Source organism: Podarcis raffonei, chromosome 12 (assembly GCF_027172205.1).
Source record: "Podarcis raffonei isolate rPodRaf1 chromosome 12, rPodRaf1.pri, whole genome shotgun sequence".
Lineage (NCBI taxonomy): Eukaryota > Metazoa > Chordata > Lepidosauria > Squamata > Lacertidae > Podarcis > Podarcis raffonei.
The window spans coordinates 604,589-629,260 of NC_070613.1; the positions used below are offsets into that span (position 1 = coordinate 604,589).

At 53.3% G+C, this 24,672-nt stretch overlaps 1 protein-coding gene across 3 annotated transcripts in view; it reads left to right on the forward strand.

Moving 5' to 3' along the window:
• The window catches only part of SLC4A2 (solute carrier family 4 member 2), a 58,469-nt gene that overhangs the window by 27,990 nt on the left and 5,807 nt on the right, over positions 1 to 24,672 (forward strand). For 2 of the 3 annotated variants that reach the window (XM_053409695.1, XM_053409693.1), the window contains exons 3-18: positions 2,441 to 2,578; positions 6,058 to 6,241; positions 8,708 to 8,994; positions 9,872 to 9,996; positions 11,019 to 11,245; positions 13,460 to 13,596; positions 15,387 to 15,567; positions 16,135 to 16,270; positions 17,928 to 18,111; positions 18,296 to 18,410; positions 20,294 to 20,478; positions 20,569 to 20,794; positions 21,889 to 22,098; positions 22,306 to 22,454; positions 23,091 to 23,285; positions 24,228 to 24,440. In XM_053409695.1, the coding sequence (XP_053265670.1) occupies positions 2,519 to 2,578; positions 6,058 to 6,241; positions 8,708 to 8,994; positions 9,872 to 9,996; positions 11,019 to 11,245; positions 13,460 to 13,596; positions 15,387 to 15,567; positions 16,135 to 16,270; positions 17,928 to 18,111; positions 18,296 to 18,410; positions 20,294 to 20,478; positions 20,569 to 20,794; positions 21,889 to 22,098; positions 22,306 to 22,454; positions 23,091 to 23,285; positions 24,228 to 24,440 (2,814 nt within the window). In that variant the 5' untranslated portion in view covers positions 2,441 to 2,518. Of the gene's footprint in view, positions 1 to 2,440; positions 2,579 to 3,702; positions 3,823 to 6,057; positions 6,242 to 8,707; positions 8,995 to 9,871; positions 9,997 to 11,018; positions 11,246 to 13,459; positions 13,597 to 15,386; positions 15,568 to 16,134; positions 16,271 to 17,927; positions 18,112 to 18,295; positions 18,411 to 20,293; positions 20,479 to 20,568; positions 20,795 to 21,888; positions 22,099 to 22,305; positions 22,455 to 23,090; positions 23,286 to 24,227; positions 24,441 to 24,672 lie in introns of those variants that run through there. The other variant, XM_053409694.1, reaches the window with a different exon arrangement.

Here is a 24,672-nt window from a genome sequence, read left to right on the forward strand (position 1 = left end):
TCAATCCTCAGAGGTGGGGGGTGGAGGCAAAAACTGTCTGGCTTCCAGAAAGGACGCTGCGCCCAGCAGCCTGAGCGAAAGGCCCTCTGCACATTCACAGAGGCCACTTTACCCACCTTTTCTGGAGGTTTTGAAGCAGAGGTGGGATGGCGCTCTGTTACACTTTTGTCACACTTTTGCTGTGATTGCTGCATTTCAGGGGATGGGGTTGGTCTGGATGACCTCTTGGGGTCCCAAGCCTTCAATTCTTTCATGCGATGACTCTCCTCCGTCAGGGGCAACTCCTGCATTGTGGGGGGCTGGGCTAGATGACCGCCTGGGGTCCCCCCAACTCCAGGTTCCCCTTTGAAGGCTCCCAGTGCCCTCCCCCCACTCCACCCAGATGCCCCGATACCCCCTGCCACCCTCCCTGCTCTGGGGCACAGGGACTCTGGCTGGGCAACCCCAGAGCTCTCTTGAGTCACGAGTGCGATTCATGGCAAGAAAGCAGGCAGCGGGGGGAGCTGAGCCTGGGCCGGATCAGACCAGCCGCACCGGCTGCCTGGGGGGACCCGATCCCCCTCTGCGCCTGGCGTTTCTCTTGGCACCCGCTGCCGCGGGAGAGCCCCAGGCCAAGACAAGCGTGGCCTCTGCCTCACCCGCCCGGCTCAGCGGGGAGACCGCACTCCTCCTCCTCGTTGGGATGCAGGAATCTTCCCGGGGTCAGGACATGGCAGCAGCTGCGAGGAGGAAGAAGGCTTTCCCAGAGGAAGAGGCTGCTGGCCTTTGCAGGAAGGGGCCTCCAGGGGTCATCCAGACCAACCCCCTGAGAGGCAGCGAGGTTGAAGGTGGAACTCGTCATAGAAGTGCAGCTTGGGAAGCGATGGCGGGAGACACACACACACTCCCTGAGACAGGGGCTGCAGAAGGAGGGGGTCCTGAGCAGGATGGGGGGTGTTTGTGGGGGGACGGGAAATTCCCAGGGGTCTCTTTCCACGTGGGCTCCTAACATGCCCTGGGTGAACAGGGATTCCCTTGCATAAGGAGAAAGCTGCAGGATCAGGCCAAAGGGGCCCATCGGGTGCAGCGTCCAAATGCCCCATTGCACCTCAAAGTCCAGATAGACTGCCTCTGGGCCTGGAGGTTCTATACGGCTGTCAACAGAGCCCGGCTGCTGGAGGAAGCCAAAGGGAGGAAGCTGTCTCATCCAGGTGCCCCCGGGGGAAACCCACAAGCAGGATTCGAACACAAGAACTCCTCCCTAGGTTTCCAGCAGAGCCTTGCTGCCTCTGGCTGTGGGGGGAGAACCCAGCCATCCTGGCTAGGAGCCCAGCCATCGCCCTCTCCTCCTCCATGGATTTGCTCAGTCCTCTTTTCATGGTGGCCAGGCCTGCCTCTTGTGGCAGGGAGTTCCACAGTCTAGTTCTGCCCTGCAATAGGGTTCCCAGATTCCCAAAAGTGAAAATCTGGGCAAACTTGTCCAGAGCTGTTTTTTCCCACCAGTAACATCTCCCCAAAAATATTAAGTTTGGGGGCTTTGTTGTGATTTACCCCCCTTGCCATATGTCTGGGTGTTCCTGGACATTTTACTGATTTGGCAAAAAAAACCGCCCGGACGCCGTTCTGCTGCCCAAACCCTGGTCATTTCCAGGAAAATCCAGCCTGCCCTACAAGAATAAGTCCTGCCTTTGATCCCTTGGGAATCTTCCGACATTCAGGGTTTTTTTTATAAGATATTTATTAAAGTTTTCAATATTAATACAATAAGAGAAAAAAAACCATTCAGTTTTGTCCACGAATTCCAGTGCTGAGAGCGAGGGGGGGCACACTTTCCTCTCGCCCCCAAAGCCCCCAGTGCCGCCTCTCTGGTCCTCTTCCAGGGGTGCCCCCGCCTCTCCCCCTGGCCTCCCTGCTCAGGTGCCGCCTCCTCGGCAGGGACCCCCAAGGGTCATCCAGCCCCACCCCTCCCCTGCAATGCAGGAATCGCACCCGCAGCATCCCTGGCGGGGGGGCCGGCCAAGCTCTGCTTCCAATCCTCTCCCCCCCCTCCCTCCCGCTGCCCAATTCCTCCTCCAATTTCCTCGTTCTTTATTTCATGAGACATGGGATCCCGACTTTGCCCGCTGGGCACCGGAAGGAGCTCTTTCCTGCCCCGCTGGCGCTGCCGGAGCCCGCCTGGCAGGGGCCCCGATCAGGGACCTCCTCTGGAGGGGAAAGGGGGCATCTGCCTTGCCAAAAGTCCCTCCCTCCCCATTCTGTGGATGGTTCTTCGGGGGGGCATCTTCCAAGCCCCCAGAGGTGCCATTTGTCCTGTGGGCAGCCAGAAGGCCCCACATCTGGGTCGGAGTCGGGGATTCATCCCCACCTTGGGCAAAAGATTCCCGCCTTGCCGGGGGTTGGGCTAGATGACCTTGGGCGGTCCCTGATTCCGCGATAATTGGCCTTTTCTCTCTCTCTGCAGGTTATGGTGCCCTCACTCTGCCCTCTGAGTGCCAGGGAGAAAGAGAAAGGCTAGAGGGGCCTTTGCCCGCAGCCCACCATGAGTCGCCCGCAGGTCTCCTCTGACCTCCACCGCATGGTCTCCGGGGCCGTTGAGGGGGTGAGTAGCAGAGGCCGGCCCTCAGGTGAGCCTCTCTGGACCTCACAGGGGCCACAGGGGGGGCTGGGCGGGGGCCGGGCAGGGGGCTTCTGACGCCTGAGATGCTCCGGAAAGGTGAGCCCGGTTTGCTCCATTAGGAAGTGGTGCCAGGAGAGCGGGGGGCGCAAGTGGGCACTGTGCCATGTGCTGCCCACCTCTTTGCCCAGCCCACGGGGCACCTGGCTCAGCCCCTCCAGTCCTGTGTGGGGCAGAGCTCAGAGCAGAGCCCGGGGTGAAGCTGGGCTCCAGCAGGCAAAATGTCAGCAGCCTGGAGGGCATGGGCAGAGCTCTACAGTTGAATTTCTGCATGCCGTGTAACCCTCAGACGGGCAGGATGAGGCCTGCCGGGGAAGGGAAGGAGCCATGGGGCAGCCCCTGCTTTGCAGTGCGCCAGCTGCCCCCTGCCCCCCCTTCAAGCCCCCAAAAGCCTTTTCAGGAAGCCCTGTGGAACTGCTGCCTGCTGGGACCTTGCAGGACCGGTTAGGAATCCCAGGCCGACCCACAGGCCTCCTGGGAGATGGGGAGAGCAGTGCATGCTGGGATATGTGTCCTCGCCCCCTTGCTCAAGGTGGGGCTGGTGCAGAGGTCCAGAGCAGGCTGGGGGGAGAACTTGCTGACCCCCTTCCTGCGGCTGACCTTCTGCAGCACCTCCAGAACTGAGTTCCCAGGATGTAGCTCCAGAGCATGTGCAAAGCGCTCCAGCCCTTTAATTGGGTGGGGGGATTGCAGCGGGGGGAGCTTTCTCCTCCCTCCCTCCCACCCACCCGCTGCTGCTGGCCTGGTTTGGCCCCCTCCCCTCACATCAGCCCCACTTCCTGGCTGGGGCAGGATGGAGGGCAGCAGGTGGGGCATCATCAGCACCCCCTGGAAATGGCAATGCCTGTCGACTTTGGGGGTCCCGGTCCCCTCCAATATTTTATGGGGGGGCCAAAGGGGCCGCAATCCCAGGAGCTGGGGGGACCCAGCTGCCAGCCCACCTCCTGCCCCACTGGGAGCCGCCTGCGCTGAACTCCTGCGGGGTTAATGATTAACCCTTTGCATGGCTGCCTGCTCCCCCGTCCCCCCCCCCAACTGGGCGAGTCCCGTGACCCAGGAAGGAGCGTCTGGGAGGAGGCGGCAGGGCTGGGTGCTGCTGGGACCCCCCCATCCTCCCCCCAAACACACACCCACCCTGGGCTGCCATGGACTTCTTGCTCTGCCCACAGGTAAGGCCAACCCCCCAGTCGCTGCCAGGCTGAAGGATGCCACCTGGTCGCCTGGGGAGGCCTGGGTGCCGGGGGGGGGGAATGGAGGGGAGGGGGCGGCAGGGGGGTCTCTGGGTGCAGCTTTCTCCTGACTGCCCACAGGGTGGGAACACCAGCTCTCATCTCCCATGGGGCAATTCCTGCCTGGGGGGCATTTCAGCAAAGGAGAAGGGAGCTGGGAGGTTCCCCCCCACTCAAGTGAGGGCGTGTGGTGGGGGCAGACTTTCACCAGAGGCCGGGAGTTCCCCTGTCTGGGGCGCCAAGCACTGCTTGCTGGGTGGGGGCAGGACGAGGAGAGACCCCCTCCTGGGTGACTTGGGGAGGGGTGGGAGGGAGAGGGAGGTGGGGGGGAAAGGGAGAAGCTGGGAGGACTAATTCAGCAGCACGCTTTCTGTGGAACTCCCTGCTACTTGACGCCAGCCAAGCGCCTTCTCTGATTGGTGCCCGCTTGGCAGCCCTTTCGCTCAGAGTTCATTTCATTCGTTTCCACTGTTAGTTTTAGTGCTTTACAGCCCTTTTAAACTTTTTACGGACAACTTTAACGTTTCTTGTAAACCACCCGGAGATGTTTTACGACCAGATGCCTTTTCAGATGCAAATTAAACGAAACGGGTTTAGATGGGACACCAAAGTGAATCTCTCCCAAATCTCCCCTGAGGGTGTGCTGGGGGTCATGGCCCAAATCTCTAGGGCTCCCCAGCCCAGGGTACCTCTTGCCCTTGGCTCCATGGGGGCGTGGGCTGTTGCCTGTGCTGCGGAGACAGAAAGCACTCTGTACATGCTCAGAGGCACGCGCCATTATTGCCACATGTTCCAGGACTTACATGGTGGCATGGGGGTTGCTCCTCTTTGGGGCCCTCCAGAGGGGGCCCTAAGCCCTGCTGGGCTTCTTGGGGGGGGGGTTGCCAGGGGCCCCTATGAGTGGCAGGGATGGGCTGGGGGGCCTGTCCCAGGATATTCCTGCCCTCCCCCTTGGGCAACCTTTCTGTGCACCCCCTCTTGAGAAATGGGGATTTAGAGGGACCCCGAGGGCCATCCAGTCCAACCCCTGCAGTTCAGGATTCGCACCTGGAGCATCCCTGGCCAATAGCAATGCAAAAACTCTCCCGCGAAGGAGATCCTCTTACCTGCCCAGCCTCGGGGGCTCCGGGGAGGGCAGCCAGCCCCTCCCTGTGCAGCACTTTTGGGGGGTCAGGAAGCAATGCCCCCCCTCTCCCCAGGAGCCTCCGTGCCGCTGTCACCTTGAGTCCTGGGGAGGGACCTCCTCCTTCTCCTCCCCCCCCTCCTGCCGGCTAATCTGCTCGGGTGTCTGCCGGCGCAAGGGGGGGCCTCTCCCCGTCAATATTTGGAGTGGCACGAGGGGACGGATCCGCCTGCCGCCTCCTCTCTGCGGGCGAAGTGACCTTCCCGCCCGGGAGGAGCTCAGCATCATAAAGCGCCAGGCCGGCGGAGAAGGAGGCGCAGAGAGACGGGCAGGAGGGAGAGCAGAGGGGCAGCCGCGGGGGGGGGGCACAGCTTGGCATGGCGCAGGTAGGGAGAGGGGGACACCCCCTCCAGGGCCCCTCACGGGATGGGCAGGAACTTGGGGAGGGAGGGGGGCTTCTCCGCCTGCCTGCGCCCTCCCTCCGTGCCACACGTCCCTCCGGCAGCCTCTTCCCTGGCACAGGCTGGCGCTGCTCTGGAGTCCCATCCTGGCAAACAGAGCCTCTCTTTTGGGGGAGAGTTGCTGAGTTGCGCCCCCCCCTTTTAAACTGCCTGTTTTCACATGCAGTAGTCGCACAGCCGGTTAATCCTGCAGGGTTTGGGGAGCCTGCGAGGGAGGAGGAGGAAGCTCCTGGCATTGTAGAAAGGGGAGGGATCCCCAGTGGGCATCCAAACCACCCCCTGCTAGGCAGGAACGGCAGCTGAAGAGCCCCTGGCAGGCAGGCAGGCAGGCAGGCAGCTAGCCGCCTTCCAGAAACCTGCAATGGAGGAGAGAGAAGCACAGAGTCCCAGAGGTTTCTCCTGCAAAGCTCCTCTCCCACCTTGTAGAGGGACCCCCAACGGTCATCTAGTCTGACCCCACCCAAGGCAGAGCCGCTGACCCCGGAGAAGAGCAGTCAGGCTCAGCAGGTGGAGCTTCTGCAGATGGGAGGGGGCGCAGGGCGCAGGGGGGTCTCTCTCCTTCCCCTCTCAGCCTCTGGGCTTCTTCCGCAGCCGGAGCAGGATGGGCCCAGCCCCACGTCGCCCACCTTTGGGGGGCAGAAGGCGGCCGAGGAGGAGGAAGAGAAGGACCTGAGCAAAGCCCTGCGGGTGGAGCGCTTTGAGGAGATCCTGCAGGATTCGCACCCGCGCAACGTGGAGGAGGCTGGGCGGAGCTACAGCGAGGAGGACTTTGAGTGTGAGTTCTTGGGGGGAGCAAGGAGGGACCCTGCATCCAGGCCGGGGGGGGTCTGCTGGGGGGCAGAAGGCAGGCTGTGTTGGGAGGGTGGGGGGAGAGGAAATGGGGTGGGTGGAGAATGCAGAGCTGCTATTATTATTATTATTATTATTATTATTATTATTATTATTATTATTATTCCCTGCCTCTTCCCCTGGCAGGGATTCAAGGCAGCTTAAAAATAAAAATAAGGACAGCTAAAACACTGTTGGGGGGGAATCAAGCATTAACAGATTGATAGAATTAAAGCTATACTATATACATTTAAAAACCGGACCATAAAGGCCCCAGAGCTCCGGCCCAGCTGGAAAGTGAGCCTGGCGCCTTCTAGATGCCAAGCAGGTGTCCGGCACATTCAGGTGGGTCTGTGAGTGGCGGCTGAGTGGAGCCCCCATGTCCTGAGGAACTCTATCTCTGGATATGGGGGGAGGTCCCCTTTGCCCTCCTCCTCGGCCTGCAGCGCTTGTCCCGGGAATCATGGTGGCCGAGGGAAGACTTCCTAGACTCAGAAGGGCCCTCCTGGGGCCATCTAGTCCAAGGATGGCAGCTGGTTGGGGGGGTCTTGAAGACCCTCTCATGACCAAGGCTGTGCCTGGATTCACTTCCTTTTATTAGAATCCTAGAATTGGAGGGTTGGCAGGGACCTTGTGGGTCATCTAGTCTGACCCCTGGAAGGCAGGAATCTGCAGCTGCCCCACATGGGGGTCAAACCTGCAACCTTCGCATTATCAGCACCAGGCAACGGGGCTTGGCAGTTTTCTCTTTGTACAGGATCACTTCTTCCTCAGTTTCTTTCTTTCTCTTTCTTTCTTTCTTTCTTTCTTTCTTTCTTTCTTTCTCTCTTTCTCTCTCTCTTTCTTTCTTAGTTTTTTATTTAGACTTTTCAGATTTATACATTTCATTAGTTTTACAATCAATTCGACATTCCAAAATTTGACTTTCTTCCCCCTTTTTCTGCGGCTCCTTAAATTTATTTCTTAATATCTTCTGCAAATCCAAGTTCATTTAACTTGCTCATTTAATTATCTGCTGTATATATATATATATACTGGTATAAAACTGCAGGTTATTACACTAATCCTGCTAATGTTTTTATTTGTTTACAATTTATCTGTCAATATTCAATAAACCATCTCCATTTTTTTATTAAAAAATTATCTTGATTTCTTATTCTTCCGGTAAGTTTCACCATTTTGGTATATTCCCTAAGTTTTTGTATCCATTCTTCCTTTGCTGCGACTTCTGCTTCTTTCCGTTTTGGGGGCAAGCAATGTTCTTGCTGCTTTAGTTGCATACATAAATAAATTTCTATACAATTTAGGTAGTTCTGTCCCTATAATTCCTACAAGAAAAGCTTTTGGGTTGGTTTGTTTTTATAAAAGTTATTTTGAACATCCTTTTCAATTCATTATATATCATTTCCCTGTAAGCTTGGACCTTATTACAAGACCACGACATATGATAAACCAGTTTCCCAGTTCTTCTACTTGGACAATCGGTTCCTTCCTGTTGGTGAGGACCAGATCCAGGACAGATAACCCCCTTCATGCTTCTTCCACCTTCTGTTTTTCCTCCCCAAAATTTTTTTTATTCATTTTATAACACAACTAAACAACAGAAACAGAAAAACAATACAAACAAATTCTTGCCTTATCCTTATTTTTTCCTAAACATTGTTAGGTGGGCTTCCCCAAGTCCCCCCTATCTGATTTTCATTTTACCTCATCTTTACAGTTTACATATATCTTAATTTTTAACCATTTTTTTATCACGCTTACTTTTACCATAAAATTTTTCACATTTTATCACTTACAAATAATACTATTTTAAAATACCCTATCTTCTACTTCTAACCCTACAGCCTATATCCACTTCCAAAGCTATTCTAAGATTTAAATATTAACTTTTTTTTCAAATATTCCTTAAACTTCTTCCAATCTTCTTCCACCATCTCTTCTCTCTGGTCCTGGAGTCTCCCGGTCAGTTCGGCATGTTCCAAATAATCCGTCATCTTCATCTGCCATTGTTCGATAGTTGGTAAATTTCATTTCTTCCAATTCTTCGCTAGCAATATTCTCGCAGCTATTGTGGCATACAGAAAAAAGTAACATCATTTTGGGGGATTTTGCCCCCCCCCCCACTATACCAAGTAAATAGGCTTCTGGTTTCTTAATAAATGTGTTTTTCAACACTTTTTTCAGTTCATTATAAATCCTTTCCCAGAAGTCTTTTACCTTGGGGCACATCCACCACATGTGGTGAAAGGTTCCTTCTTTTTCCTTACAATTCCAGCATTTATGATACATTTTTGCTAACTTCACTGGTGTTAAATAGCATCTGTGATTCTGGGCCGGCTTCCTGGTGGCCCTGGAGGCCCCCTCCTCCCCAAATCAGCCCCCCAACTCCGCTTCCCGCTTCTCCCCGCAGACCACCGCCAGTCGTCCCACCACATCCACCACCCGCTGTCCAGCCACCTTCCCTCGGACCCCCGGAGGAAGAAGGGCGTCTCCAGGAAGGCCAAGAAGAAGAAGAAGGAGAAGCAGCCGCAGCCGCAGCGCCCCTCCGTCCCCGGGGAGACCCCCACCATCGAGGAGGAGGAGGAGGAGGAGGCCGAGGAGGGGGAGGAGGAGGCCGACGAGGACACCTGCGACACCGAGACGGAGCAGGCCTCCGAGGACCTGATGCTCCTGCACGGCTCTCCAGAGGGGGTGCAGGTGGGTCGGGGGGGCAGGATGACGTGCTCAGAGGGACGGCACGGACCGGCAGCAGTTCAGGCAGGGAGGCTGTTTCCACCAGTCTCTGATTCCAGAATTGCAGGGGTTGGGCTGGATGACCTTTGGGGTTCCCTCCCAACTCGGCAATTCCTCAATCCCAGGCCAGGCTGGGGATTGAACCTCTGAGCTACAACAAAGGCCATTCCCCCTGGAGCTCAGGATGGTGGTGGAAGTGGCAAAGGGGTTTGTAGGTTCGTAGAACTGTCATGTCGGAAGGGACCCAAGGGTCATCTAGCCCAACCCCCTTCAAGAATAATAATAATAATAATAATAATAATAATAATAATAATAATAATAATAATACAATGCTACCTCGGGTTACATACGCTTCAGGTTACAGACGCTTCTGGTTACAGACTCTGCTAACCCAGAAATAGTACCTCGGGTTAAGAACTTTGCTTCAGGATGAGAACAGAAATCGGGCTCCGGTGGCCCGGCAGCAGCGGGAGGCCCCATTTGCCAAAGTGAGGCTTCAGGTTCAGAACAGTTTCAGGTTAAGAACGGACCTCCAGAACGAATTAAGTACTTAACCCGAGGTACCACTGTAATAATAATAATAATAAATTTTATATATACCCCGCCCTCCCCAGCCAAGACCGGGCTCAGGGCGGCTAACACCAGATAGAAAACAATTGATTGAAATACAACTTTAAAAACAAGATTAAAATACAAAGACAACATCCCCTGAGGGACCCCATCCAAGCCTCCAAGGAGAGCTCACCTTTTCTTGAGGGAGACCATCCCACCACCAGCATCTCTTGCTCCTTCCTGGCCCCAGAAGCCCCCGGCCCCTGACCCCCCGCTTCTCTCCCCTCAGTTCTTCTTGCAAGAGGACGATGGAGTAGACCGGCCAGCGGAGGGGGCAGCCAGCCCCACCATGCCCCACAGCTCCTCAACGGACTCTGGGGGCTCCCCAGCTCCCAAGGGGGCCAAAGCAGGCAGGTGAGTGAGGGGCCGGGGCCGGAAGGGAGGGGGTCTGCCCTGAGCAGCAGATTTCAGCTGGGGGGAGTGAGGGGGTGGGAGAAGGTTTGGGGCACCTCCTCCCTCCTGGGGGGTCCCTGAAGGAAGGTGGGCTCTGGCTCAGCGGCTGGTTGATTCTCCCTGCGTGAAGTGGGGGGGTGTCTCTCCCCACAGCACCTGAAATCAGGCTATTTGTTCCATGAAATCATGTGCTGCTTGAACATCTTTTTTGTTTAATCGATACTTTATTGAAAGGTTTTCATGTATAAAAGAAAAATCAAGAGAGAGAGAAAAGAAAAGAGTGTGGAAAAAGAAAGAGGAGAAGAAAGAAAACATGCAGAACGTACAGTGCAACAATTAAGTCCTTTCTATAGATTATTCTATAGAGAAGTGATATTATCATCCTAATCCATATATGGTCACTAATAACCCCCTCGATTCCGTATAAACTCGTTTCAGGTATCAAACCAAGGAAGTCCGTCCATCGGTTGCAAGTGTGGTCAATCTTTGGATTCACACGTTAAAAAACCCTCAGAGCCGTTTTCCAAAGAGAAGACTGACCCACCAGGAGGCTTCCTAAATGTCAAAACCAACTAGAAACAGAATTAAAACTCGTTGCTGCTTTTTGAGCACCTGGCCAGGCCTGTCTGAGCAAGAATGTTCTTAGCAGGCGCCGAAAAGAGAGCAGGGAAGGCGCCTTGAGATCCCTAGGCAGGGAGTTCCAAAGGTGATAGGTGCTGCCACCCTGCAAGATCGGTCGTTGCGCGGCACCCGTAAGAGTGCCAGTTGTGCCAATCGAAGCGTCCAAGCGGGCAGGTCTGGGGCAAGGCGATTTCGCAGGGAAACCGGTGCCCAGTTGTTGAGGGGAACCCTCAACAACTGGGCACCGGTTTCCCCGCGAAATTGCCTTGCCCCAGACCTGCCCGCTTGGCAGCCCCGCAGAGCTGGCTCCTTGGTGCCTGAGGCGGGCACAGTGCCCGCCTGTGAGTCTGCCTCTCTCACAGCTCAGATGCCGAGGAACCCGCGGGCACGGAGGCGCCCAGCATGGCCGAGGCGGGCTCCCCCGGGAGGGCACTCTCCAAGTCCCAGCCCGGGCACCGCAGCTACAACCTCAACGAGCGCCGGCGCATCGGCAGCATGACGGGCATCGAGCAGACCCGCTACCCCAAGGTGCCCACAGATGAGTCCGAGGCCCAGACCCTGGCCTCCGCCGACCTGGACTTCATGAAGAGTGAGTGGCGGGGGGCGCGGGGGGGGGAGCACAGAGGAGGAGGAGTCTCGGTTGCGAATCCGCCAGCTGGGATGCCCTCTGGCGGCCTGGCATGGACTCTTTCTCAGGCAAAGCCATGAAACCATCTTTGGCTTGTTAAAGCTGCTATTAGGATTATTTTTCATGCTTATTATTTATTATTGATGCTCTGTAAAATGTGTTCTTAATGGGATCTTTTGATAAAGGGCAGGATGTAAAGTATTAGTATTCTGGCTGTGGCCTACCTGGCAGGGGGGGTCATGCGGCAGGGTATAAAGGGCTTTGTGAGTTGCCATATTTTTCACTCCATAAGATGCACTTTTTTCTTCCTAAAAAGTAAGGGGAAATGTCTGTGCATCTTATGGAACGAATGTGTGGTCCCTGGAGCCAAATTGCCCAGGGGTGAAAAGCAGATCGTTTTGTTTTGTTTTGTTTTGTTTTGTTTTGTTTTGAAAGAGGGAAATGATTGTTGAAACAAAGGCGCTGATCGTTTGCCGATTGGGGAGAGAGATAAGGGACGATAGAGATAAAGGAGGCTGCCTGGGAGGAGGAGGTAAAGACAGCAAACTTGCAAAGGGGGGAAACAGGAGGACTAAAGCAATAAGGAGAGGAATTAGAAGAAAAGGAGGAGCAAAAAACTGCTCCAGCTAAGGAAAAGTCACTAAGGCAAACAAGAGGGAAGGGGGTGTTGAAAGGAAGCAGCTGATCGGTGGGATCAGAAGAGAGATAAGGGATGCTAGCAATAAAGGAGGCTGCCTGGGAGGGGGAGGTAAAAGCCCATGGATCCTCAGGATTTTTGCATTGGGTCACCCCAAATTCACCATCAGATCACATAGCATGTCCATGGCTACAGCCTGCACCAAAAAACCCCGCACCCACTGTTTTGTGGGGCTGCAATGGCGCAAAAACGTGGTTACAAAGCACGGATCCCCATGGATCCTCAGGATTTTTGCATTGGGCTACCCCAAACTCACCATCAGATCACATGTTTGTGGCCACAGCATGAACCACAAAAATCATACATCCACTGTTTAGTTCAGAATATTTTTTTTTTCTTGTTTTCCTCCTCTAAAAACTAAGTGTGTCTTATGGTCAGGTGCGTCTTATGGAGTGAAAAATACGGTAGTCTGTCGGAGGCACTTCTGAGCCAGACACGTTTGTTGCATCCCGGTCTTTTGTGGGCTGCAGAGTGTGGCCTTCCTGGGATGCAGGAAGCACTTCTTCTTCTTCTTATTATTATTATTATTATTATTATTATTATATTTTCTGGGCGGCTTGCCTTTGCTGGGAATCTGTCTCTCTCCAAAGGCAAAGAGCTCCTTGTGATTATAGTAAATAAAAGTAAACAAGGGAGAAGAAAAAGGAAAGAATAGAAAACAGAAAGATAGGAAGAGAATACATTAAGAAACATTTTTAAAAACAGAGGGTAACAGCAATAACAAAGTAACCATTAAACAGAATTACGGCTACAAAACTATATGTTATACCCCAGGCACCCTCAACCTCGGCCCTCCAGAGTTTTGAGACTACAATTCCCAGCATCCCTGACCACTGGTCCTGCTCGCTAGGGATCATGGGAGTTGTAGGCCAGAAACATCTGGAGGGCCGAGGTTGAGGAAGCCTGGGCTACCCTTTCACCTTCCGTGGCATGGAGGTGGGCTTTTCCGCTCGCTGGATGTTCCTTCCTTTAATTCTGCCCCTTTGAATCCTAGAAGGGAAGGGACCCCCAAGGGGCATCTAGTCCAACCGCCCTCGAAAGGCAGGAGTGGATTTTTTCAGACTGAAAAATGACCCAGCTGTGACACAACAGCCCTGGGTGTTGCCAGGGGGTCTCTGGCGGTCAAATCGGGAAACTTTTTTGCACAGAAGAGGGAAAGTGGGCAGAACACAGAATATTCTGAGCCCCAAAACTGGGCTCATCCTAGTGGCTGTCATAGTTCTGGTTTCCTCGCAAGTAGGCAGCAAAAATAGGAAGCCTGGCCTGGATCCCCGGGGTCTCCCTGCCCTGTCTTTGGAGGGAGGGACCCCAGGCTCTTTCTGACCAATGGCGTGCCAGCGCCCGGGGCTCTGGTGCCTCCCCTTTCTCAGGTGGCATCTGGCAGGAAGACGGTTGGATGTAGGGGAGCCGCGAGGGGGGTGGATCAGGGCCTTTCTCTACACCCCCCACTCAGGGCCTTCTGTCCTTCCACCCCGCAGGCCACAGGTTCGAGGACGTTCCCGGCGTTCGGCGCCACCTGGTCCGGAAGAGCGCCAAAGGCCAGGTGGTCCACATTGGCAAAGACCGCAAAGAGCCCAGCGCCCGACAGAGGAAGCAGGACCGGCAGCCCCACGAGGTGAGCAAGGGGGCGCGATTTGTGGCCTGCTGGGGGGCAAGAGGCAGAGCCGTAGCTGGGTGATCTCGCGTCCCTGGCAGGACCGTCCAGATTGCGCCCCCTAGGGAATGTGGCACAGGCGGAAACTCGCATATCATGCAAAAACCCTCTATTTAAGACCTTTTCTTACGAGGCAATACCGTATCTTTCGCCCTATAGGATGCACTTTTCCCCCTCCAAAAATGAAGGGGAAATGTGTGTGCATCCTATGGGGCAATTGCAGGCTTTTGCTGAAGCCTGGAGCGTGAGAGGGGTCGGTGCGCACCGACCCCTCTCGCTCTCCAGGCTTCACGCAGCTCTCCGCAAAGCGTGGGAGCCCAGCGCCGGGCTCCCACGGCTTGTGGAGAGTTGCCTGTTCTGGGGGCTGGGGGCCCCGCGCCTGGGGGGGGAAATAATTTTTTCCCCTTTATTTCCCCCCAAAAAAACTAGGTGCGCCTTATGGGACAGTGCGTCCTATAGGGCGAAAAATACGGTAGTTGATATTTTTATAGACATATTTGTGGAAATATTTTTATATATATAAATTTTTATTAGTTTTTTAACATACCATTTTCAACAGTAATTAAACATATTTTTACATCTTATTCAATTTTTTTGATTTCCGTCAAAAATAATTGTGGAAATATTTTTAGCAGATTTTGTGCCCTCTCCTTGCCTGTGCCCCGGTGGGGGCCTTCCTCCCCACCCCCTGGCAAGAGGCTGCGGGAAGGAGGGGGTGCGGCCGGCGGGGGGCAAACGCCAGCCCCAGATATTGCAGGGCTATCAGAGACCCATAAGTTGGGGGTCTGGCTGGGATTCCTCCTCCACTTGCCTCTTGGACTCGCTGGCACCGCTTCCTGGGGGATACTTGCTCCCCACAAATCCAGGCCTGGATTGTGGAAATCCCCTCGGGGTGGGGGCATAGCTATCAGCTTCCCCTTTTTTTAAGGGAAATTCCCTTATTCCGAATAGGATTCCTCGCAAGAAAAGGGAAAAGTTGACAGCTAGGGGTAGGGGGGCCTGGGGTGTTTCTGAGCCTGGGGGGTTCAGCGACACCCCCTTGTGGGAAGAGGAAGTTCCTTGGCCCTCACCCCAAATTCTCCTGCCCCCCCAAGTTCTGATCAGGGCTCTTAGTCAGAATCAGAGGCCGCAAGTATTTGTGAACCCCGGATTCTGGAAAGCACAGGAGGGGGAGAGGGCTAATCTCGTGTTCGAATCCTGCGTCCGATCAGCCTTTGTGATGACAGGAGCCTGGGTTCTGTGGGTCACCTTGGGCCTGATCCAACCAGCACTCTTCCACAAATATATATATATATAATTCAACATTAATACATTTATACATACATATTATGGATATACAAACAAACATACATTTCATACAATCCTTAAAAATATTCTTACAAACCCACACATACCTCCTTTTCCCACCACCATCCCTGTGCTAGACTTCCAATCTACTCAATTGCAATTTCTTTCCATTTCTATTACTTTCTTTCACACAGTATTAAACCAACTTTCTACTTCATTTTCGGTTACACATTGTTATCCATATTATTTGGCGTTTCGGTATTTATAACGGAACTTGTTTATTCCAATAGGAGTTCTGGTTTTTCAATGTGATTTTGCAAATATCCTTTAAACACCTTCCGGTCCTGGTCTATCTTCTCTTTTGAGAGCCTTCCGATTTCTCCCATTGTTTGGGACATATTGTAATAGTCCAGTAATTTGGCAAGCCACTCTTCCCACGCTCTGACCCTCTCCGCCTGGCCCAGGTCTTTGTGGAGCTGAACGAGCTGATTGTGGACAAGAACCAGGAGATGCAGTGGAAGGAGACGGCACGATGGATCAAGTTTGAGGAGGACGTGGAAGAGGAGACGGATCGCTGGGGGAAGCCCCACGTGGCCTCGCTCTCCTTCCGGAGCCTCCTGGAGCTACGCAGGACCCTGGCTCACGGTGGGCAGGGCAGAGGGGCACCAGGAGAGGGGAGGCTCATTCATAGAGTCAGAAGGGACCCCGAGGGTCATCCAGACCAACGCTCGGCAAGGCAGGGATCCCATCCCAGCTCTGCTTCAAGGCCTCCCAGGAAGGAGAGGCTGCTCCACTGTCAGCAGAGTTGAGCTGGAATCTCCTTCCTTGTAACTTGTAGAAATGTCAAGTTGGAAGGGGTCCCTGAGGGCCATCTAGTCTGACCCCTGCGATGCCGGAATCGCAGCTCCAGAATCCAATGCCCTGCGATGAGAGGGCAGGGGGACTATGCAGGTGGCCCATATGGGCATCGAACCCGTGACCCTGGCATTTTCTGCACCCCCCTTCAAATAGCTAAACTAACTGGGGGAGCCAGGTCTGGTTCTTTTGGGGTGGGGGCAGCAAGTCCAATGTGAAATCCCCCAGGCACCCTGGGGAGCTGTGGAACTCACTGCAGCAGGAGGTGCAAATGGAGCTCAGTGAGGAACTTTTCAGGGGGGATCTATGGGACAGACCCTTGTCTCCCGGCTAGTACCCCTTGCTCTCTCCCCCCAGGGGCCGTCCTCCTTGACCTGGACCAGAAGACCCTGCCAGGGGTGGCACACCAAGTCGTGGAGCAGATGATCATTTCGGACCAGATCCGAGCGGAGGACCGCGCCAACGTGCTGCGGGCGCTGCTCCTCAAGCACAGGTGAGGCAAGCGGGGGGTGGGGGCCGTTTCTGGCTCCTCCTCCTGCCAGCTCTGGCATCATATAGACAGCGTGGCAGAGTGGTTAGAGCAGCCTATCTCTCCGCCTTGGGTCCCTGGGTGCTGCACTCCCATCGTCCCTCCCTAGCAGAATCATTGGTCAGGAGCAATGGGAGTTGTAGTCCAACAGCACACAGGGACCCAAGGTTTGAGTGTCAGGCCAAGATGTGGCCGGGACCTGGGTTCAAATTCCGACACGTGGCCATGAAACTCAGTGGGTGACCCTGGAAGCCAGTCTCCCTCAGCCTGACCTACCTCACAGGGTTGTTTAATTATTATTATTATTATTATTATTATTATTATTATTATTATTATTATTATTATTTTATTTGCTGGTGTTTAATTTTACTGTTTACTATTAGATTCTGCTGGATTCTGGAATGTCGCTTTGTTTGATATAAGTTGTTCATTTTAAAGTTATTGTGGCTTTTATATTGGATCAGGTGGTTACTATTAATGTTTGATGTTTTGTTATGTTTTTATCTCTTGGAAGCCACCCAGAGTGACTTGGGCAACACAGCCAGATGGGTGGAGTATAAATGAATTTTATATAATAATCATCATGATAATCATAATAATTTATTATTTATACCCCGCCCATCTGGCTGGGTTTCTCCAGCCACTCTGGGTGGCTTCCAACAGAACACTAAAATACAATGACCTATTAAACATTAAAAGCTTCCCTAAACAGGGCTGCCTTCAGATGTTGTTGCAAAGATAAAGACGGGGGGGGGCAGTGGAGGAAATAAGGGTGGCAGATAAGGGTCATACTATAACTAACCTGGCTTGAGAGCAGTACATGTGAAAAGGATCTAGGAGTTTTGGTTGACCACAAACTTGACATGAGCCAACAGTGTGACGCGGCAGCTAAAAAAGCCAATGCAATTCTGGGCTGCATCAATAGGAGTATAGCATCTAGATCAAGGGAAGTAATAGTGCCACTGTATTCTGCTCTGGTCAGACCTCACCTGGAGTACTGTGTCCAGTTCTGGGCACCACAGTTCAAGAAGGACACTGACAAACTGGAACGTGGCCAGAGGAGGGCAACCAAAATGGTCAAAGGCCTGGAAACGATGCCTTATGAGGAACGGCTAAGGGAGCTGGGCATGTTTAGCCTGGAGAAGAGGAGGTTAAGGGGTGATATGATAGCCATGTTCAAATATATAAAAGGATGTCACATAGAGGAGGGAGAAAGGTTGTTTTCTGCTGCTCCAGAGAAGCGGACACGGAGCAATGGTTCCAAACTACAAGAAAGAAGATTCCACCTAAACATTAGGAAGAACTTCCTGACAGTTAGAGCTGTTTGACAGTGGAATTTGCTGCCAAGGAGTGTGGTGGAGTCTCCTTCTTTGGAGGTCTTTAAGCAGAGGCTTGACAACCATATGTCAGGAGTGCTCTGATGGTGTTTCCTGCTTGGCAGGGGGTTGGACTCGATGGCCCTTGTGGTCTCTTCCAACTCTATGATTCTATGATTCTATAATCCCAGGAAGGATTCCCTTGGCTTGGTGGGTGTCTGCAGCAAGGGGGGGCATCCTTGCAAGCCTCGCCAGGCCCCCCCCGGACGGAGCCCCCTTCCCTGACTCGCTGGTCTTCCTCGCAGCCACCCCTCAGACGAGAAGGAGTTCTCCTTCCCGCGCAACATCTCGGCCGGCTCCCTGGGCTCCCTACTGGGCCACCACCACAGCGCCAACCACGTCGGCGAGGGGGCCGAGCCCACCGTGACCGACCCCCTCATCGGGGGCCACGCCGGGGAGCATGAGACCCGAGTGGACATCGAGAAGGAGGTGAGAGGGAGCGGGGAAGGGACCCCCAGAGGCCATCTGGCCTGACCCCCCACAATGCAATGCCGGAATCCTGGCTGGGGGGGCGGCTGGGGGGGCGCACGTGCACCAAGGATGCGCGGCAGCCGGCTGAGTCTCCCCATCTTGCTTCTCACTCTCCCCGCCCCCCACCCGGGGGTCTCTGCAGCGCGAAGTGGCGTCGCCCACGCTCCCTGGCCCCATCACAAGATCCAAGTCGAAGCACGAGCTGAAGCTGTTGGAGAAGATCCCAGACAACGCAGAGGCCACCGTGGTGCTTGTGGGTAAGGGAGGGGCAGAGGGGGAGAATCATGGAATTGTAGCCTGGAAGGGACCCCCGAGTATTTATTTACAGTGGCACCTTGGTTCTCGAACTTAATCCGTTCCGGAAGTCCATTCCAAAACCAAAGCATTCCAAAACCAAGGTACACTTTCCCATAGAAAGTCACGCAAAATGAATTAATCCTTTCCAGAGTTTTAAAAACAAACCCCGGAAAGAGCAATTTAACATGAATTTTACTGTCTAACGAGACCACTGGTCCATAAAAAGAAAGCAATAATCAATGTACCGTGCTATAGAATAAATAAGACAGTACAGTCATGCCTCGTGTTGCGTTTGCTTCAGGTTGAGCGTTTTCAGGTTGCGTCCCCCGGTGACCTGGAAGTGATGGAATGGGTTACCTCCGGGTTTCACCACTTGTGCATGTGCAGACACTCAAAATGACGTCGTGCGCATAAGCGGCAAATCGTGACCCGCACAGACGCGGGTTGTGTTCTGCTCAAGTTGCAAACGGGGCTCCGGAACGGATCCCATTCACAACCAGAGGTACCACTGCATTGTAGATGATAAAAATTAATATTACCGTATTTTTCTGTGTATAAGACTATATTTTTCCTAAAATTTTGAAGTTTAAAATAAGGGGTCGTCTTATACATGGATAGTGCATAGTGCATTTTCTTAAGGGGCATCTTATAGATGGAAAAATACAGTAAACATTTTCTTACCTGCACTGATGATAGTCATTGTTTGGTTGGGGGTCTTTTATCCATTTCTGCAGTCACACAATGATTCAATCAGTAGCCGAACTGGGTTACACAGTCACAAAAACAAATTAATTGAAAAAGCCTCAAAAACAAAAAGGCAAAATAAATAGCAAAAACAAAAGCACCAAACTTAATCAGGGATAGGGAATATCACAGAATTGTTGGAAGGGATCCCCTCGGAGCACAGGAGAACTAGGAATCACAGAAAGGACCCCGAGGGCAGCGTCCAAAATTCACCAGGCACACCGTATTTTTCGCTCTATAAGACGCACTTTCCCCCTTCTAAAAAGTAAGGGGAAATGTGTGTGCGTCTTATGGAGAGAATGCAGGCGGGAGGCTCTGCTCAGCACTCCCTTTAAAGAGCCGCGAGGAGTGTGTGTGCGGCTCTTGGGGGCTTCTGCCCTTCTCCCTCCTTGGGGAAAAGCCCCCAAGAGCCGCACACGCACTCTGCCCGCTCTTTAAAGGGAGCGTGGCTCTTGGGGGAGCCTTAGCCGCGCACAGCCTCTTCCGGGCAGGAGATGAAGGCTCCCCTTGTCCAGGAGGGGCTGCGCGCGGCTAAAGAGGAAGCCAGAACAGTGTCTTATGGTCTGGTGCGTCTCATAGAGTGAAAAATACGGTACTTTGCGCCTGGCTATTTGCCACTTGTGGCCAAGTGAAGATGCCCGGTTGCCAAGATGGTGCCTGACGTCTCCACCATCTGGAGATGCAGAATCCTATCCTATCCATTCTCTTTTATCTGCACAATCAGAACCAACAAGTCATATTTCAGCCCCCAAATGGCAACTAGGCGTTCCCTTTTGGCGCCCATCAGCCTGGTTTATGAAACCATTTGGCTCCTGGCTTACATCTCTGCATGAGGTGGAAGGACAGAAGATTCAGGGCAGGTACAAGACCTTCCTGCAGCGCTGAGCTGAAGTGCCCGTTCCTGCCCATGCCAAGGGGCATCTCGGCTCAAGCGCCCCCGGGAGGTGGCCGCCCAGCCTCTGCTCCAAAGGCTGCCAGGCAGGAGAGCATCTCGAGGGAGACGGTGCCAGGGCTGCCACCGTCCCAGAGCTCTGACTCCTTTCTTGTGGCTCGGATCCTGGTCCTTGGCCCCCATCCGCTGCCCCCTCTTCCCCCGCAGGCAGCGTGGAGTTCCTGGACCAGCCCACCATGGCCTTTGTGCGGCTGCAGGAGGCGGCGCTGATGGACTCGGTCCTGGAGGTGCCCGTCCCGGTGCGCTTCCTCTTTGTCCTGCTGGGGCCCAGCAGCGCCAACATGGACTACCACGAGATCGGGCGCTCCATCTCCACCCTCATGTCCGACAAGGTAGGCCCCCACCCTTGCCACCCTCTCCTCCTCCTCTCCCGCGCGGCAGGGCACCCCCCTCCCCGGCCTCACCCGCCCGTCTCCCCCCAGCAATTCCACGAAGCCGCCTACCTGGCCGACGACCGCCAGGACCTGCTCCACGCCATCAACGAGTTCCTGGACTGCAGCGTGGTGCTTCCTCCCTCGGAGGTGCAGGGCGAGGAGCTGCTGCGGAGCGTGGCCCACTTCCAGAGGGAGATGCTGCGGCGGAGGGAGGAGCAGGAGCGGCGCCTCCTCCTGGGGGCCGCCATGGAGCCCAAGTCCCCCGAGGAGAAAGGTAGGCACTGGCTCTCAGGCAAAGGGACCCCCGAGGGTCATCCAGTCCAACCCCCCGTGATGCAGGAATCTCGCAGCCAAAGCGGGACTCGAACCCACTGCCCGAAGATTCAGAGTGTCATGTTGTACTGACTGAGCTACCCCAGCAGTGTAGAAGAGTGATTATTATCTAGTGATTATTAGAATCTAGGGATTGTTATAACTGAATATATTTATATCCTGCCTTTGTCCCAAGGCGGGTTCTAAGATGCTGGCAACATTTAAAGGATAAAATTGAGAGTAATAACAACAAAATAGTTAAAAACGGTAAGTTAGGTTGAGATAGATAGGATAAGAAAAACCCATTGTAAACAGTTAAAATCATTAATGGGTTTGGAATAATACTTGTAGTTTAATGGTGAGCTTTGGACATAGCGGAGATGCTAAAGATTTGGGTTATTACAAAAGATGCAGGATGAAATGATTAATAATAGGACCCACAAAGGGGTGGAGGAGATTCTGTGGATATTTTATGTTGATTTATTACTTTATTTTTTTTAAAAAATATCATTTTATTGATTTTCCAATAACAAACATCCAATTAAATATCCAATCATAATACTTCAAATAAAAACTAAAAAAGCTAAAGTAAAGAAGATCAAATTATAGTCCAGATTGTATTTATTAATTTTTTGGGGCTCCCCACAGTCTGGATCTCTGGAGCATATCTCCGCATCTTCGTCCTGCTTATTGCTTTAAATTTTTAATTTGAAAAACCTAAATAAATAAATACACAAAAATAAATAAAAACGATAATCAAGATATATTGCAACATGTTCAAAACCAGCCTCAAAGCCACAGTAGCCTGGAAAGCTCTTGCTTCCTTGTGAGCCAAAATGCAACTAGTGGATCTGCCATTATTATCTAAAATATTTATATTCCGGGGATATTTACAGGAATGAGAGAATCGTAGCACGCAGAGTTGGAAGGGGTCCCCTAGAGGCCATCCAGTCCAACCCCCTGCCATGAACACCCACTCGTTAAACACAGTCGTGGAAATATGTTGCAGCGTTGGGGGGTCTCAGCCCTCACTGCTGCCCCCTGTCTGCCCCACAGCGCTGCTGAAGGTGGAGGAGGAGGAGGAGGAGCCAGACCCCCTCCGGCGAACGGGGCGCCCTTTCGGGGGTCTGGTCCAGGACGTCTGCCGCCGTTACCCCAAATACCTGAGCGACTTCCGGGACGCCCTGGACGCCCAGTGCGTGGCTGCCATCATCTTCATCTACTTTGCTGCCCTGTCACCGGCCATCACCTTTGGGGGGCTGCTGGGTGAGTGGGGGGCCAGCGCCCCACATTGAGGGGCAGAGGCCACCTGGCCTGGCCTGGCCAGACCCCGCACGGCCTGCGCCTTTGGGGAGCTGCCCTTCCCAGGAATTGCAGGGCTGAGGCTGGGCTTGGGGTGCTCTGGGACGCCAGCCCTGAGCGGTAGGCCAGCCCCCTCTGAGCCTTACTCTCCCCCCCCCAAAAAAAACCCAGGTGAGAAGACGCAGGGGTTGATTGGGGTCTCAGAGCTGATCATCTCCACCTCAGTCCAGGGCATCTTCTTCTGCCTGCTGGGCGCCCAGCCCCTCCTGGTCATCGGCTTCTCAGGACCCCTCCTCGTTTTCGAGGAGGCCTTCTTCATGGTGAGTTTTTCCAGGAGGTTGGGGTCTCCCCTGATTCCCTAGCGTCCCGTCCCCCCCCTTGAATCCCCCCGTCAGAGCTGCAATCCTGCAGGACCTCCTCTCCCCTCCGAAGGCCCAGGGCAGGGGGCGGAATCCTAGAACCACCAGGTTGGAAATCCCAAAACTCAGAGTTCCCTGCTGAAAAGGTTTCCCGACTTTGTCCCAATCTGGTCCTGCAGGCTCAGCGTCAATCTGGTTCGAGCAAGAAAGCGCAGCCAGGTTAGAGAAAACCCTTCAAGTAGGGTTTTGGTATTTCCTTAGCAGGAGGAACCCCTAGAGGTCCTGTAGTCCAACCCACCCCTGCAATGAAGGGGTCACAGCTCCAGGATCCATGGCCAGTGGCCTCCCAGCCTCTTTGCCCACTGAATCAGCCTCCCACTGGAAGGGGGGCTGGGCTGGATGAGGGCCCCCTTGCAGCCTGATGGCGTTATCTTTCAATGACCCCACAGGCGCTGGTTCTCCCTAGAGCATCTCTCTGCCAAGTGAGGGGGGAGAGAGAGAGAGGGGGGGGGGGTGGACAGGTGCCCCCCACCCAGGGCTGTGGGGAGGGGAGCCCTGGAGGACACCCCTCACTGCCTGTCCTTCCCCCCGCCCCAGTTCTGCACCTCACAGGGCCTGGACTACCTGGTGGGTCGCGTCTGGATCGGATTTTGGCTCATCCTGATCGTGCTGGTCATGGTGGCGTTTGAGGGCAGCTTCCTGGTGCGCTATGTCTCCCGCTTCACCCAGGAAATCTTCGCCTTCCTCATCTCCCTCATCTTCATCTACGAGACCTTCTTCAAGCTTATCAAGGTCAGTGGTGGACCCACATTTTGGGGGCCCTGAAGCTCGGAGCGCATGAGGGGGACCCCAAGGCCTGGGCAGCCCCTTCAACCTTCTTCCACAGATTTCTGCTGCATATTGTGTTATTCTTAATTTGGAGTCTAATATGTTTATCATTGTTTTTTCGAGTTCAATGTTGTATTTTCTATGTTTGTTTTGGTAACTGTAAATGTTGAATCAAAACCTGCTAATGCGTCCATCTCTTTACATTGTTTCTGTAGGGATAACATAAATGGTTCCCAGTCTTTCTTAAAGTCTCTGTTGTCCTTATCTTATAGTCTTCCAGTTAATTTTGCCATTTCAGTGTATTCCATCAATTTTTCTTGCCATTCTTCTTTTCCATCTTTGGGCTAACAGCGTCCTAGTTTTTCTTCTCTTTTGGCAACTCTTGGCCTGAAATGCCTAGTAAAAAAATTTATCTTAAGCATTTTTTTTCCATTTCATTATAAATAATTTCTCAATAGTTTTTGATTATTTTACAATCCCACCACATACAAAAAAATGTGACTTCTTTTTCTTTACATTTCCAACACTTGTTGGAGCCTGTTCTATACATTTTTGCCATTTTTACAGCTGTAATGTACCATCTATACATCATTTTCATATAGTTCTCTTTGAACAATATGCAATCAGCGAATTTTAAATTCACTTTCCATAATTTTTCCCAGTCTTCCATTTGTATGTTATGTCCTATATCTTGTGCCCTGGAGAGTTCATTTTGGCAGCAGTTTGAATTCATCCCCAGAGGCACACTCCATTGTCTCTCGAGATAGAGGGATGCCACCACTGCCAAAATACACTCTCAGTGGAAAACCAGTTAAAAAGCATTCTGTGAAACAATATAAAAACCAACCAAGCAAGGATAAGGATTCCTTGCAAGAAACAAACGGGAAAGATTTTGTCTCTGGGCAGATCTTCCAGGAGCACCCGCTCAACAGCTGCACCAAGGCCAACGGCACCGGCGACATCAGCCTGGTCTTGGGCAACGGGACGGCCGTCCGCTCCGCGGCCAAAGTGACCGGCCAGCCCAACACGGCCCTCCTCTCGCTGGTCCTCATGGCCGGCACCTTCTTCATCGCCTTCTTCCTGCGCAAGTTCAAGAACAGCCGCTTCTTCCCGGGACGGGTGCGTGGCCTGGGGGGGGGGGTCAGGGAAGAATTGGGCGGCCAGAGCAAGAGAATGGCCGCAATTGCCAAGAGAGAGGATTCCCTTATTTGCAGGAATTTGGAGAGTTCATCCTATGAGCCCAGTAGATTGTCAAATGTTGCTTTAGTTGATAAAGTTCCTTCCTCGGAGGTTTTTAAGCAGAGATTGGGTGGCCCCCCGTCACCGATTCTTGCATTGCAGGGGGTGAGAT